General features: G+C 37.8%; 1 protein-coding gene across 1 annotated transcript in view; it reads left to right on the top strand.

Annotated features, from left to right (window-relative positions):
* Positions 1–15,554, top strand: part of ADCY2 (adenylate cyclase 2) — a 206,652-nt gene extending 191,098 nt beyond the window's left edge. The window contains exons 20-25 of the mRNA XM_027878943.1: positions 844–1,002; positions 5,361–5,507; positions 6,640–6,747; positions 8,766–8,880; positions 13,378–13,502; positions 14,761–15,554. Of these exons, the coding sequence (XP_027734744.1) occupies positions 844–1,002; positions 5,361–5,507; positions 6,640–6,747; positions 8,766–8,880; positions 13,378–13,502; positions 14,761–14,913 (807 nt within the window). The 3' untranslated portion in view covers positions 14,914–15,554. The remainder of the gene's footprint in view (positions 1–843; positions 1,003–5,360; positions 5,508–6,639; positions 6,748–8,765; positions 8,881–13,377; positions 13,503–14,760) is intronic.
* Positions 15,555–15,905: the final 351 nt, after the last annotated feature.

Raw genomic sequence — 15,905 nt, 5'->3', positions numbered from 1 at the left:
TTTACTGTAGATATAATGCCATAGAATTTATGACAAAAAATTGACATTGAAATTAGAGTTCCACAAAAATGTATTTTTATGAATTTTCACCATCTTTTTAATGAAACTGGATCTCAAAACATACTGGTATTCCAAAATTGTTACACCTTTAGATGTAGTTCCAGCTATTGTTGCTGTAGATACTAGAAAGCTGTTATGAAAACTCTGGGACAAAAAAAAAAAAAAGGAGGATAAAGTATTATAGAAAGAAATGTAAAAGCAATCAAACAGCCAACCAGCCAAACAAAAGGGAAAAATCAAACAACAAAACCAAAACTCAGTTGGGTTGTCCAACTGATTGGGCCTTTTTTGATAGTCTGATCATTATTTGATAAACTGAACATATGTTATATGAATAGGCTGTTTTCTTTTTACCAGGCTGATGGCATGACATGATTTCAAGTTGGTAAAAGTTAGGGTCTTCCTGAAATGCCCATTATTGTAAGTGACATTCTACACTTACAAAACCATATTAAGTTACAAAACTAAATTGTTTCGATTACAGTGTTTGATTTCTGGAATGAATCTACTAAAGCAAGAAAGTAAATAAATAAATATTCCATTGTTTAAGGCACCTTGCAACTTTTCTTTTTCTTTCCTGTACCTTTTTGTTGGGTTTGATGAAATGCGTGTCACATAGTGCATGCTTGGAGTTTGATTTCTGGGGGATCTGGAATTGTACTCGAGTAGCCAAATAATAGCCCTTTTAGGGGTTTTGTACTGTGCTTATTTTGTCTCTTAAACCTGTACTTCAGCAGGACAAGTTGCCTATTGTTTCTTTACTTCTGTGTCCTCTTGTAACAGAATGAATATTACTGTAGGTTAGACTTCCTGTGGAAGAACAAGTTCAAAAAAGAGCGGGAGGAGATTGAAACCATGGAGAACCTAAATCGGGTGCTTCTGGAGAATGTGCTTCCCGCCCACGTAGCTGAACACTTCTTGGCAAGAAACCTGAAGAATGAGGTCAGCTGTCTCTGTATATCCTCTGCTCTGTGTAAGAAAGCAGTGTATCCTGGAAGTACACTTGATGCTATTTTGGACAGTAGGTCCATACCGTGAGATTATAGATTTATGGTCATTTTCATTGCCCCTTGCCTACCTGAAAGGCTTGCTTTACGTCACTGAATGCATCTTAATACCTTGAAGTAAAAAATGTGACATTAAGTGGCAATGCACTTTGCCTATTGAAGGAGGGTAAAAAAAGGTGAAGAGTAGGAAAAAGAGGATGGTTGAATCAACATGGATTTAAATTAAAATCATACCCATTCAGATGTTTTTTTCCCTGTGATCAGAGTAGAGTTGTAACAAGGTTCTGAATTTTCTTCTGTTGACTGGAGAGCTTGCTTATTGGAGTGAAGATTAACCTTTTCCCTGAAACAGTGTCTGTGTTAATTCTGCAGAGAAGTTTTGGACACTGAATTACCTGTTTACTCACTGCTTATGGACCTAATCTAAGCACCAGAAAAGTCACCCAAAAGATCCATCTTTACTTTGGTGGAAATTAGTTCTGCTCCTAATATTCCTTTACAGTATTAATAAAGCAGAAAAGAATGAAACTATAGAAGTATTTAGAGAGAATAACAGCTCTCAAGATCTTAAATGCAAGAGTTTGAATTACTTTTGCATACCAAATAATTGTTTCAAAACTGATGAAAGAGAGGAGAGGGCAGCTTTAGGGATTCATTTTTGATCTCCTGTGTCAAAAAGGACAGTGTCTTGCCTTTCACTGTGGTTTGCCTTAAGCGATACTAATCAGTACTTCATATCAATACTTTAGAACACCCTGCAAATACTCATTTGGTAGCTCACACAGAATGAAAATTGCTGTGGGATTCCTTTGAATGCAGTGAAGACTTTGGCTGGAAGCCAAGTTGACTCAGCTCCAGTTCCTGTTAAAGGCATTAAACACAGCAACCCATCAGGAGATTGCTTTCTCTCTAATGTGCTGTTCTACCTCAGCTCCCCAGTAGAACAACAACATCTGCTTACCTTTGTCTTGAAAACTGGATTTGTCTTGTCACCCCTCAAGATTCTTAGGTTGGAATGAGCTTTATTAATTGTAATGAAGAACAGAAATTGTAATATGCTGAGCTCTCCAATACATCATGTCAGTTGAAATAAAAATGACTTGACATGATTGTAGTGGCATCCATTAAACAAACAAACAAACAAAACAAAAAAAAACCTACAAAAAACCCACAAAAAAACCCAAAAACCACAAACAAACAAAAAACCCAAAACCAAACAAACAAAAAGGCAAAAACCCCACAGCCTGACGTTTTTTCTTGTTTTGTTTCTTTATACACAGTTTTCAAAGAAAGAAGATCCTTTCAAATCCCTGGAAGTGTTCAGGAATATAAGTATCTGTCATGTCCTCAGATTTGTTTCAATGTCAGCAAGGTTGTGTTGACCCTTAAAGGACATTCTGCATTTGTATGTAGATATACCTAAAGATGTTAGGGCAGATCAGGCCTTTCTTTTCGTAGATATGTAGGTCAACAGCTACTAAATTGAAATTTGTCCACATTTTTTTTATTTGCAAACATTCATGTTAACATGGTTTTATGTATGTTCTTTTCTGTTTAAAACAGATTCTGAGATTAAAATTAAGCTAATGGATGAATAGTCTGTTTCAAAATACTACTTCCCTTAGTGTTTTATTCATGCAGCTATAGGGAGAGAAGGGAAAACAAAGTGTGCTACTGAAGAGCGGGGGGAAGAAATGAAAGGGGGAAAAAATGAGTGGATGAATGCTAACTGGGAGCAAAGGCACAGTACTTTCAGATGACCAACAAAGGTCTTTTTATAACAGGATACACACTGTTTAATGCTGATATGCAAAAAGAAATCTTCCTTCAGAGCAAACTGTAATAAAGGTTTCTTTACTTTAGCAGAACCTCCAGAGCTGAGCTTCTGCTTGTGGTCTGCATGCTACCAGACAGGTTACTTTTCAGTTGAGAGAAAGATAGGAAAAAATCTAAGATGAAGAACAGGAAACAGGGCAGGATTAAATATATCTGCACCTGGCTTGTGCAGCATTCTCTTTAATGCTGATAGCATTCAGATTCCCTATTAGTAAGAAGTGCTCAGGAGCTTTTGTGCTGTAAGCTAACCGACAAGCCTGCTACTGAGCAAGAGGAATTCTGGTTTTTTTTAGCTACAGGATGGAGCTAGTACCCTACTTAGAGCAAAAATTCTGCCCCAGAGAAGCTGACCACCATAACCTTCCAAGAGGTAGAATTGGACTACTTTGCCTTCTCTGTCCCAAGAAGATCTTCAGGCACTGAAGATGAGGAGACAGAAAGAGGAACATACTTGCAGATTATTAAAAAGGAAAAAAAAGAGATTGAATGCAGAAGACAGGATGATTTTATTTTTATTAAAAGAAGCAAAGCTTTTCCTTCCTGGAATGGTATTGCATTTAATTTTCTGATTAAACATTTTTGAAAGTAATGTTTCAAGGGAGATACTCATAGGACAATGAAGACACTATTGCAACAGTGTTTATTATTATGAATGATCGAAATAAACTAACTGGGAATGCCTTCTTAAAATTTTCTGACTTTTGTTGTGACAGTCATCTAGTTGTGAACAGTGCCTTTTGTTGTTGTTTCTGTGCTGATACTATGCTATAGAACATTAATGGGTGTGGATATTGCCCCAGTATTAAAGAGGAAGGAAGAGGAATGGGATACTGTTTTGCTGAATTCCTTCACCCAAAATTAAAATCAGTTTACAGGGAAAGTGACTTAAGGAAATAGAAGGAAAACTGAGTTAACTACAGAATATAATCTCTGTACCTTGTTACGGAAACTTCCCTGTCCAGCCATCCAGGAGCCACTCTGGCAGTCACACTCGCACCACCTGAACTGGGACCAAAGTCCCTTCACAGCAGGCAGCTCCAGTGAGCCAGTGGGTGCCTCTCTTGACTTCCTTCACACACCGTGCTCCCACAGTCAGAGAAGGCTTCCTTACCAGCTCAACCCTTGGGTTACCCACCGCAGACTCAGATGTCTGGGTCCTTAAAACAAATAACTCATGGTGCAACAACAGAGTAACAGTTCAAGCTGTGAACTGCAACATTATATTCCATCCCTACTGAACACAGTCATGGTGGAGCTTCAGTGATGCTCTGGTTATGGAATCCTTAGAAAATACAGACAAAATCTAGTAATAAATAATTTACCTCATCCAGATGCTTGTGTTCCTCCCTGTTGGCCATTATTTTCATGTTTGCCCAGAAATTTCCCTCACACCTGTGCTAGGATGAATCAGTTTTCAGTCAACAGTTTTCCCATAGTTCTGCTATTTTTCAGTTGAACATTAATAGTAGAGATCCACATCACATTCTTCCAGAAAGAAACACTGTCAATGAAATAGCAAAATCCAAGCTTTGCTAAGTAAAAAGGGAAATACTGTCCAGTGCTTCTTGAAATCACAGAAAAAATCCTATTCACCTTTTCATTTGAGTATTGAAATAGTTTTTTTAATCAAATAATAACCTGAAGATATTTTTACATTATAGTAGTTTGCAGCATCTTTTATTCCTGTGGCAATCATTGTGTATAAATGCTAAATTTTTTAAACTATTAGTTAATATTGCCTTCTTTCTTTCTTCCTTTCTTCCTTTCTTCCTTTCTTTCTTCCTTTCTTTCCTTTCTTTCTTTCCTTTCTTTCCTTTCTAGGATGTGAATTTGTCCTCAAAGGAGATATATTCTAATGTTTAAGGGCAGGAGAGAAAACTGAAAGGGGGAGGCTGGTGATTTTTAGCAACAGAATCTTCCTGTGGATAAGAGATGCTCTCTCTCATTTCAGTGGTCACAGAATCTAACTAAGTTTTAGTTCAGGTTACTTCTTTCCCTTTGCCTCAGCACCTTGTTATGGAGAAGAAATGTCAATTATTTTGTCCTATTAGGCATCTTGTCATTTTAGGTAAGGAATTATCAGTCAGGATTGTGTTGCATTATGCATTTGTAGTGCATTGGGTTTATGATTTTGTTTCAGTTTTCTAGTTATTACAATAGCACAAACAACTAATAGTAAATTAGATATTATTTTGCAAAATGAAAGAACCAAGAAGAAAAAAATCATTAAAATGTTTTCAGCTGAATATGTTTAGTCTTTTAAAAAGCTGGCTTGTACACTGTTTAAAATTAATAAATGCAACTAAATCCAAAAACCACCCAGCCACAGTCTCAAGGCATTCCAAATACTGCTGCTCCTCCCTTTTCAGAACCTGGACACTCCATGTTAATAAGGAAATTTATTTACAGCTGAGTATGATAATTGTTTTTCCCTCTATTCTGTTTTCTTTTGGACAGGATCTGTATCATCAGTCATATGACTGTGTCTGTGTCATGTTTGCCTCTGTTCCGGATTTCAAAGAATTTTACACAGAATCTGATGTAAATAAAGAAGGCTTGGAGTGTCTCAGGCTGCTGAATGAGATCATTGCTGACTTCGATGATGTATGTACTTCTAACAGTTGACTTACAATTTCAATAGTAATAACTCAGGGTATGCAACAGTAAACAAACACACTTGAAGGGGAGAGTGGAAGGCATGTCAGAAAAGAAATTTTGTGTGCCTGTTAACATGGTAAATGCTTACAGGAAGTATTAAAGGAAGAAGATATTTATGTGGTATAAATCAGATACTGTTCTGACATCACACTCAGTTGCTTTTGATTTGCTATAATAAGTACCCTGTGTGTATATCTGATAGGAAAATTTTGCCCTTTAGCTGCAGCTCATGAGGCATCACATTACATGCCATATATTAACTACAAGTTCTAAATACTAATTTCTAAAGTCAAATACAACTTTGTGTTATACCTGATCTGTGTTGGTCTCACAGTTGATTGGTTGATACATAAGCAAATCAAAGGATGGTATAAGTTTTAATGTTCCATTCCCTGAAGTTAGAAGCAAGTAAAGAATATGACTATAGATGGATTGTGAAAAGGCAGCAGGGTGGATCGTGGAAAGGCCTCACTGAGAACAGTATTTGTCTTTAAGAAAGTTATTAGTAATGAAAATACCAGTAAAAGGTATGAAGATTGTGTTGTGACTCAGAGAGTACAGTCTGGATTTGTGGATCTGCAGCTATAAAGGGTATTTTAACAGCAAACCCGTTTGAAGAACACTATGTGTCCAATGTCCAAACCAACCTGAGATATGAACTAAAATCCTTGGATTTTAGTCGCATTGACATGGAGCATCCCACTGACATGGAAGTGATGCTCACTTTCAGAAAGCTGCTTAAAGCCAAGCTGTTGGCTCGCATGGTGACTCAGTTCTAATATCTCATGAGTGCAAAGTCTCCTGACTTTTAAGAGCTATATGTACAATTAGGTGGAATTTATTCTCATTCCTATAAATTCAGTGCCTTTATAATAAAAAGGTATTTCAGACAACAGAAATTCTCCTTCGTTGGAGGCTGTAACCATTGTTTTATCCATCCTTAAGTCCTTCATCCTGTGTATATTTGTGAAGCCATTTGGGGTCTAGATTGAAACTGTTCTAAGAACTGATTCTCTGAGTGGTAGCAGAGTAACAAGGCTGCTGATCTGAATTATGAATAAACATGCTTGTTTTACAGCTATTGTCGAAGCCAAAGTTCAGTGGTGTTGAAAAGATAAAGACCATTGGAAGTACTTACATGGCAGCAACAGGACTGAGTGCTACACCCAATCAAGAACAGTGTCAGGTACAGGAAAATGTTCTTGCTTAATAAAAAACATATTCAAATGAAGGCTAAAATTCAGTTCTTTAAAATCCATGCTATGTATAATACCGTGGCCTAGTTTTTTCTTATTAACATAGATTATATTGTACAAGTGTTTTCTTTAGTAGTCTCTGTGAATTGTTCTTCACATCGCAGTTTGAAAACGCCACCTCCGTATTTGCTAAAACAGGCTTTCTACTCTTAATACAATACAGGATTTAATTCCCCTCATACTGCATCAGAACTGGATTTATAGAATCTACAAAAAACTGCAAGAATTAACATTTTCAATTGTAAGTGGGAGGGCTGAGTAGCTTCACTAACCTTTACTAATACACTTACAGAGCCCTTAGACTCTGCATTGAGAATGTATTCCTTTGTTTCTAGTTTACTTAAGATCATAGGATTAGGAATTACAGTCAGTAGAAATTAAGTTCAGAGAAGCAATTCATAACTTTTAAGCAAAAACCTTGCATTTGCCATGATCTTTAGAGTACTACAGGTTAGCAACAGAGAGGCAGCAATTATGAGTCAACACAGTCTGTGCTAAGGATTAATGTGCTCTTGCCAAACTCATGTTCTTCTAGACAGAAGCAATTACCACATGAACTATAGACCCTAAGGATTCTGAGGAGAAAAAAAAGAAAAAAAAAGGAAAATTATTTTAAATTAGTTCTGACATTTAATATAGGGAGATGAAGGAATGAAGAAAATGCAGAACTGGAAACTGGAGATGAGAAGACAGAGAGAGCTCTCAGTCATTACTAAAACTAGTGTATGCAGAGGAAGAAATTTATCATTTATTTGCACAAACTATTAAGAGATCCACATTTTAGCATTTCTCTGATGATTTAGTTGACATTTTATAAAGAAATCCACCAGAACTCAGCAGCCTTAAGTCCAGATTCCCAAAGATGCACAGATATTGCAATACCTAGTGTAGTGACTGACTGCTAGACATACTGCTGGGAACCACCCCCAGCTTAAAGTAAGCATCCAAGGAAGACTAAGTGCCTGAAGAGGGGGTCTGAATATATCAACTGAACAGGAAACCATCTGTCTTAGCTAGGAGTGAACTCCAAAGGAAACGGGCTTCATTCATCTAAAGAGCTGCTCTGGCAAGAACCACTACTGTCCCACCCTAGACCAATGCATCCACTCCATGAATCACCTCTGAAGTTGTTATCTGTCAATCTTTTCTGTCACTTTATCTGAAGAAATGAGGAAGATTCAGTAATTTCTCAGAGAGATCAGTGTGTCCATCTCTTAAGAAGTCATTCACTAGTCAGGGTCCTTCCTTGGGCTGTGGGAGACCAAAAATAAATTTTTCCCTCAAGCTGAAGGTATCAAAACTGTACTTAGAAATCAGGTTACTTTGTTGATGTATGACGAGAGATAAAGTCTACAGCCTTTATAAGTGGTATAAAGCTCTGAGCTAGTAAATTAGGGGACAGAGTGGGGTTGCCCTCTTCCTGTCTTCCTCTCGTATTTGCACATTTTCAGATCTGTTAGATGTTCTCAGAGATCCTTGCTTATCTGCCAGATGAGATCAGTTGAACTCTTAAAATTGTGAATTTCACTGGATTGTAAGCATTTAATAAACATTATTTGTTATGAAAGGGCATAAATAGAAGCAGACACCTAGAGAAAATGAATTAACAAATCCTAGGCACTCATAAACATAGAGTGCCTGTGGGATTAGATAGCAGCTAATCAGTTATTTGACAATTGAAACATTAAATTAGTCATGGTTTGGATCTATCGTCTCTGGACTGCCTGGCTGTGTAAGTAAAATGCATCTTAGTTTCTTGGCCATAGTTTGATCTAACTGATGCTGGACAAGTTACCACTTTCTACATTTCCAGCATATTCTTGCTGGCACTAGGGCACCCCTGAAGGTTTAAGTGCTTTCAGGTGTTCAGCATATTTTGCTTGTATTCTCACAGCCGCTAAGGCTCAGGAAAATGATTTTACTCTATTTGTTTGTCTGTTAAATTCAGGAACCTGAACGACAGTATATGCACATAGGAACCATGGTGGAGTTCGCATTTGCCTTGGTGGCAAAACTAGATGTCATAAACAAGCATTCATTCAATGACTTCAAGTTACGAGTAGGTAAGCATCACAGGATTTTTATGAGAATATGTTATAGTTTTAGTTTAATAAGAAAGATTGTTTAATGAATTTTTCATACCATCACAGAGTTTGAAGTGTGGGGTGCCCCCTGCCAACCCATCAGGGCTGCACCAGGAGGTGGGGGGCGTCCCTGAAGTGAAACACCATAAGAACTCGCAGGGGAGAGGATAAACATCCCCCCCCCGCCCAAAGTATTTCCAGAACTGGTTCTCTTGTTCCTGGGTGTGGGTACTGAGGGAGGACACCCACTGCTTTTTGCCACGGCTTCCTGATGGGTGCTTTGAGGAGTTCCTGCTGCTGCTGCTTTTTGCTGCAGCTCCACATGATACCCACTGCTTTTGCCATGGTAGCTGCCACCAGCTCCCTGAAGGGTGCAAGCACCATCGCCAGTAGCTGCCACGGCCACACTGAAAAAACCTGGGAGCTTCCTTTCGTGAGCTGCATGTTGCTCACGATCACCTAGTCCTGCTGCTGCTCCAGCTCCATCACTGTCACATGGTCTCCGTCGGGATCTGTTCTTCCATCTTGGTGGCATTAGGACTTCTTTTCTTCGAATGAAATACTCTTCCAGGTTTTTCTCATTTTAACCAAAGGGGAGGGGGGTGGCTAGGTGACATTTTTTATGCTGTTGTTTGGTTTTGTTTTGTTCTGTTTGTTCTCCTTTTTTTTTTTAGTAAAATTGTTATCTTTTCCCTCCTTCATTAAGACTCCTCCTAACTTGTAAAAGCTTGTCAATATTCGGGGGGAGGGAAATAAACAAAAAAGAAGGAGGGTTTTACCTTATCAGAGGTCCCACTTCTTGAACATACGGTCATTTAACCAAGACAGAATATCATGAATAAGGGGGAGAATTCAGTGTGAAGTACCAGCTTATTAAAGTATTAGTAGAACTGACCAAAAGGGTCATGATAGTGAACAGCACCATCCTTACTCTGTTTAAAAGCAGCCTACATGGTATTGCCTGTCAGCTTTAGCTGCTGTTGTCTCAAGGAGTGTTTCAAGGCAGGACTCAGGGCAGTATTCTTAAGTAAAGAGTGGTTGAAAAAATGTTTGTGTAGCCCTGAATGGTTTTATGATAACTCTGTAAAAATTATTGTAGAAGTTGCTAGCTACATAAATTTTTAAGTTCGCCAATACCAAAAGACACAAGACAATTCTAGACTCTAAAGCTGTATAAAGGGTTACAAAGAACAAGAGCTATAAGGGGACAATGAGGCTGAAATTTGAAATATTTTACATGCACTAAACTCAGGCAAGCATAAAAAATTGTACCCTTGCCTTTACAGTGTTAGACAAGGGAGAGTATTTGTCTGCTTTGTTATTTAGATAAGAGCAAACATGACTGGTTATTTATCTTTGTAAGGAATATCCCTTATGTTTCAGTTTCTAATTGTTTCTACTTGTGCATTGTGGTATTTTTAAAAAGAAATAGGCAGCTGAAGTAACTGATGAAAAGAATGATTAAATAAATCAATTCAGAGTTGGTCAAGAACCATATGTTCCAAAATGTTTATTTCCTGATAGCAGTACACAGCAGTTTTATAATGCAATATGTAACATGGAAAGTGTGAAATGAAAACAGTAAACAAATATTGGAAACCCATAAATCCTGTAAATATGTCAAAAGTATTTGATTTCCAACAGTTATTCTCCTGTCTTGTATTTTTTCTTGCTGTTCTGCTTGCTTTTCCTTTCAGCTGCTCCTCTCATGATTATTTCACAGTGCCACCCACTGGCATAACTTGCTATCTTCTGACTTGAAATAGCTGCTCCTTAGGACGTTCCTTTACCAGGAGTTTTGTATTCCTTGCTAGAGCAAAAAAAAAACACAAAGCAAATCTGAAGTATGCTTTCTTCTCAGACTGTTACAGAACTTGATGGGTTTAAAAGAAATGTGTAGAGATACCATATTTCTGTACAGAATAAAAGTTTTCTTTTTGACATAGATGACATGACACTTGCAAACGTACTTATTTTAGCAGCATCAGTACAAGTAAAGAGTTGCTGTTTGTCAGGGCTGCATCTGCAAACTGCTTAAAACAATACTGACTCCTTTAAACTGGGGAGCATGAAGAAAACTTTCTAAGGGGAGAAAAAAAAAAGATACTCACTTGGGATTTTTAAAGTGCTTGGTAAAGATTCCAGAGTACTCAGACTCCTTTGTTTCATGAAATGAGGAATGTTTAACTCTGCCAAGGAATACAGGCCACAGACCGTTATTTTTGCCATCTTAATCCAACATAAGCACCACTGAAATCTTCACTTCCCCTTTTCACTTCAATTCTTCTCCACTTCCCACCAAAACCTGATGATGAAAGCATCTGATATCCATACCAGTTATAGCCACAGAAACATTTGAACATCTACCTCCAACACAATCAACTTATACTCCAAGTGCCATTCATAAAAGCCTCTCAGTCAGTATCTGAAAGTGTAATTGTTGCAACTCACTAGAGGTTTCAGCTTTCATAATTTTCTGTGAGTGCCCAAAATGCTAGTGTGCCTTAAGAGGTACACAGCCCACTCTGACCTTGTCAGGCAATATCGTCACCTAGAAGATATTTCAGTCATTCCCCCCCTTCTGTTAGCTTTTGCAGCAAGTTTTGCACAGGTACTGCTTTTTATCAGAAGAGAGGGTGATATGTTGTTTTCCATATACTTCATAGTTAGAACATTCATGTTGTAAGTGACTTAATTTGGTTCCTGATTTTGATTGAGGCCAGGCTATAAGATACAGAGATAGTCTCTGTCATTCATGTGGAACAGTATTTACTATTTTATTAAATGATTAAATATCACTTTGGATATGAGAGAGACAGTTGGTATCACTCTCTGTTACAGCATTTACCTGTACTGAGAGTAATACTCTTCCAGCCTTGCCCCAACAAACATTCTTGTGTGACATGCAAGGAATGACATAGAGTAGGGTATCCCAGAATGCCTGAGTGGCCAGAACACATTCCTATGGGTAGAGAAGTCTACTCGAAGGAGGAGGAATCTGAATCTGGCTCCTCAGCCACTTAAATATTAGTCAAACCATCTGCAGTGGTGGTTCAGGAAGGAGGTAAAAAATAAAAGTCCCTTTCTGCCCATTGTATTTTGTAGGAATGTCCCACTGCACAGCCCTGGTTTCTGGATCATGGTAGAATGTATGTAACACACATCTCTTCACTATTGCCTGCTAGCCAGATGGTTTCTGTCTTCTTAGGTCCCTAGAGCTTTCTGCACATTGAATGCCATGAACTAGAAAGACCAATCCGTGGTTTTGTTGTTAATGCAGAGTGTTGGGCAAGGCCCAAGTCCCTTTTGTGCATTTACTCCCAAGCACTTGTTCTATTTGTTATCTTTTAGGGTTTGCATGTTTTCCCAGTTTCTTAGATTTTACTTCTGGAGTCACTTCTTCCAAGGTTTCCAAGTGGGTTTACAGTGTCGTTGCTAGCCCTTGCTGCCATGTTACATAGTAGCTCAGCCAGAGCTGAGATCCCTCTCCATCTTACAATCACACTTTCAATTTTGCTGCATAGATATATCCCTAGTGATGGTTTTAGTCAAGGAATCAACAGAAGTCATTTATAATCTGTTGAGGTAATTTTAGAAATCCAAACTACTCTCTTGTTCAGGGTTTATTTCTCACTAGGTCTGACTTGGCTTTCCTGCTCATTGATAGGTACAATTACCATTATAGTACATTTGATGCTGGTTAACAATAGCACTTTTGATTTTGCCTCTTGGTTTCTTTCTCTGCTAACAGAGTTACTCCCTTTACAGATGTAACATAGGTTAACAAACTGCAAGATAAAAAAATACTCAAAGTCTAATGAGGTACTATACTATATTGTTCTATGCTCTGCTTATCAAATTATTCCAATACATATTTTTATATTGCGGTTTTTTAGGAACATTCTGTGGTCAATCCAGCCTTCAGAACAAGGCTTCAAATCCTTTCAACTCACTCATGTTAGTTTATTCTACTTTTAAGAAGCAAAGATAACTATAAAAGTAATTTGATTCGGCCATCAACTATTGCAGAGAGGAGACGCCCTTTTCACTACAAGCAGAAATGAAAAGAAATTCTTACATGTCTGTTTTCTAATTAAACCCCAAATTAGATTAGCTGACTTTTGGCATTTCTATAACTAACGTTTTCCTGCTGTAAATGGTGGATAAAACCATGATGAGCTGACTATTCACTTCTGTGCTCACTTCAGCGTGGGCCAAATGCTAGGTTCATTCACTTGCTATGTTGCCAGATGCACTGTGTGTCTTTGTTTGGTGGATATTCACAGAATCACAGAATTAATTAAGTTGGGAAAAGACCTCTGTAGAAAATGATAAGGTCTCCCCTAAGCCTCCTCTTCTCCAGACTAAACAACTTAAGTTCCCTCAGCTGCACTTCATAGGACTTGTGCTGCAGACACTTCATCAGGTTTGTTGCCCTTCTCTTCATTCCTAATGTTAAGTTCTGATGTTTTCCAGGTATAAACCATGGACCTGTAATAGCTGGGGTAATTGGAGCTCAAAAACCACAATATGATATATGGGGCAATACAGTAAATGTGGCCAGCAGGATGGACAGCACTGGTGTCTTAGATAAAATACAGGTAAGCCTTGATTTTGTGTTAGAATTTATCTTATTCTTTTGAGTTTGGTTCTTGAAAAACCTCATATCATTTGTATACTAAATAGGTCTTTGTTTTGAAGCTAAGTAAAGAATTAAAAGAAAATTATAGGAAAAATGGGAGGAGAATCAAAACTTTGTCTTGACCATAAAGAGGCATACAGTAGAGGAAGTCATGGGTTGCCTGGAAATGCATCCCTAGATTAAGAGATATTTTGTGAATTTCTAAACTCCTAGAATACTGACTACCTTACCTTTGAAGGACAATCCTGATGTTAGTCATTTTTAAGTAAAGGAAATTATCATAACTGTACATCAGGTTAAATCCATAGAGCAGTCATGAAACTTCCCTTGTAAGGAACCATGCTGATTAATATTCTTTGTAGATTATTATCTGTATCAATTGTAGATAGACCTGTATAGAAAAGAACTTCAATTTTCTAACTTTCCAGTGATTCCATAATCAGAGATCACATTTTAAGTATATGCCTAGTATGCTGCCTAGCACTTTGGGATCCCAGCATGCAATTGAGAGCACTTCAAATCTATCACTGACATTATTCAAAACTAAGTAATGGAAAAGTAAGGGTACCATCTGTTAGTCAAAACTGAAAATGGAATGTTAAAGCAGTAATATCTACAAACAGTTGCTTCATAAAGAAACACAGATAGTCTGAAACAAATGATGCTGTTGAACAACCTCTGTCCTAGTGGGCTTTATCCTAAAATGGAAGACCTAGAGTCGTGTTCACTGGCAGCTCTGTGAGAAACCGGCAAGAGCAGCTCTGATGGGTGGTGCTAACATCTTACTATCATTTCATTTATACAGCCTTAGTATTTGTAAAAAGATAAGGAAGCTTAGGTCTATGGCATTGAAAATAAGCTCCTGAAGCTGAGAAAAGTGCACTATGAGGAAGAGTGTTGTCCCAAGTGACATTTGAGTATCTACAGCCTCTCTGTTTGCAGCCCTAGGTACAGAAGTGGTTACATCACATTCGATACTTGATGTAAGTGATTAGAATGGGCATCCAGCAACAGAATACTTGAAAGCTCAGGTTCTTAAACATCACCTGAGATCGTTATAAGCATTATATATATATATATATATATATATATAAGGCCTTATAAGCATTATAGCAAAACTTTTATAATTGTGCAGAACATATGTTCTCTTCACACTCTGGAAGAAGATTTTGCTTTTCTTTGTTATCAACACTGATTGTATTAATGTATTGTTGCAGGTTACAGAGGAGACGAACAACGTCCTGCAAACACTGGGATACATGAGCACTTGCAGAGGAATAATAAATGTAAAAGGAAAAGGAGAATTGAAGACATACTTTGTACATACTGAAATGACAAGATCCCTTTCACAAGGGAATGTGGCATCTTGAAGATGCTTGTACGTGTCATCAATACCATATTTTCAGGAAAGTATCACGCACTTTTTAACTACATTTTGGCCCTTAACATGCGTGCTATTTTCTGGTATGTGGCACTTATTTTAATATGGCTGCAGAATAGTCCCATGAGCCATCATTTTGCACCTTGATATTCCTATGTTCAAGGACAGTTGCGGTGTACACTATAGGACTGGAAGATTGTACTGCTACTTGCACTGTTATTCAAAGACAAGAAAAGAAGGAATAGGAATCAAAAGGAGGTAATGAAAGTCCTGAAAGGACTGAGAGAGATGTTAGTGACAAATGCGGGGAAAAAAGGCAATAAAGCTAGGGGTGCAAACTATTTTCTGATGCATGGTGTTTTCTGGAAAATACAGTCGCTCCCCAACAGCATCTACTAATCTGGTATTAAAGTATACAGTATTTGTAAATAAGTTTACTCTGTCCACACATGATTTGGATGTGATCAGTTGCATCTCATAGCCAGGGACACGTTGGGTGGCTTGCTGGCATTCTTTCTGAAGAGAGAACTAACAATGCTGGAATAGTTTTGTACAAACGTGTCAAATGTTTTGAAGCTATTGTCTTTTGTAAGGTTAATTCATTAAAAGTTTATATGTACTTTGTCTTACTGTTGCTGTCTCTTAGTTATGCTTCCTTCTATGGCTTCTGTTGCTCTAAACCTGCGTGTGTTTTGCTGCTGCTGCTGCTTTTTATTCAGCAGTTAGTGTTGAGACAGGCTATGGCCAGCTATCTCAACAGTCCTGCTCAATAATATCTGCTACACTTTCTATTGCCTTTCAGAAACTAAATCACCTTGACTGTACTCAGTCATGGGTGGCATCCTAGGCACTTTGCAAGCACGATACAGAAGACTTACCTCAAATCCGTAAACACAAGCAAAGTGGGAGATACTGAAAACAGTAGCAGAGTTCCTACTTCACAGCTGGCCTGCAGTGCTTAAATAATAGCTAGGAGAAGCT

This window comes from Empidonax traillii, unplaced genomic scaffold (genome assembly GCF_003031625.1).
Source record: "Empidonax traillii isolate 1590-97213 ecotype Southwest subspecies unplaced genomic scaffold, ASM303162v1 scaffold48:size2401408, whole genome shotgun sequence".
NCBI lineage: Eukaryota > Metazoa > Chordata > Aves > Passeriformes > Tyrannidae > Empidonax > Empidonax traillii.
Note: the sequence above shows the minus strand (reverse complement) of the source record. Positions and strands in the feature narration are given on the sequence as shown.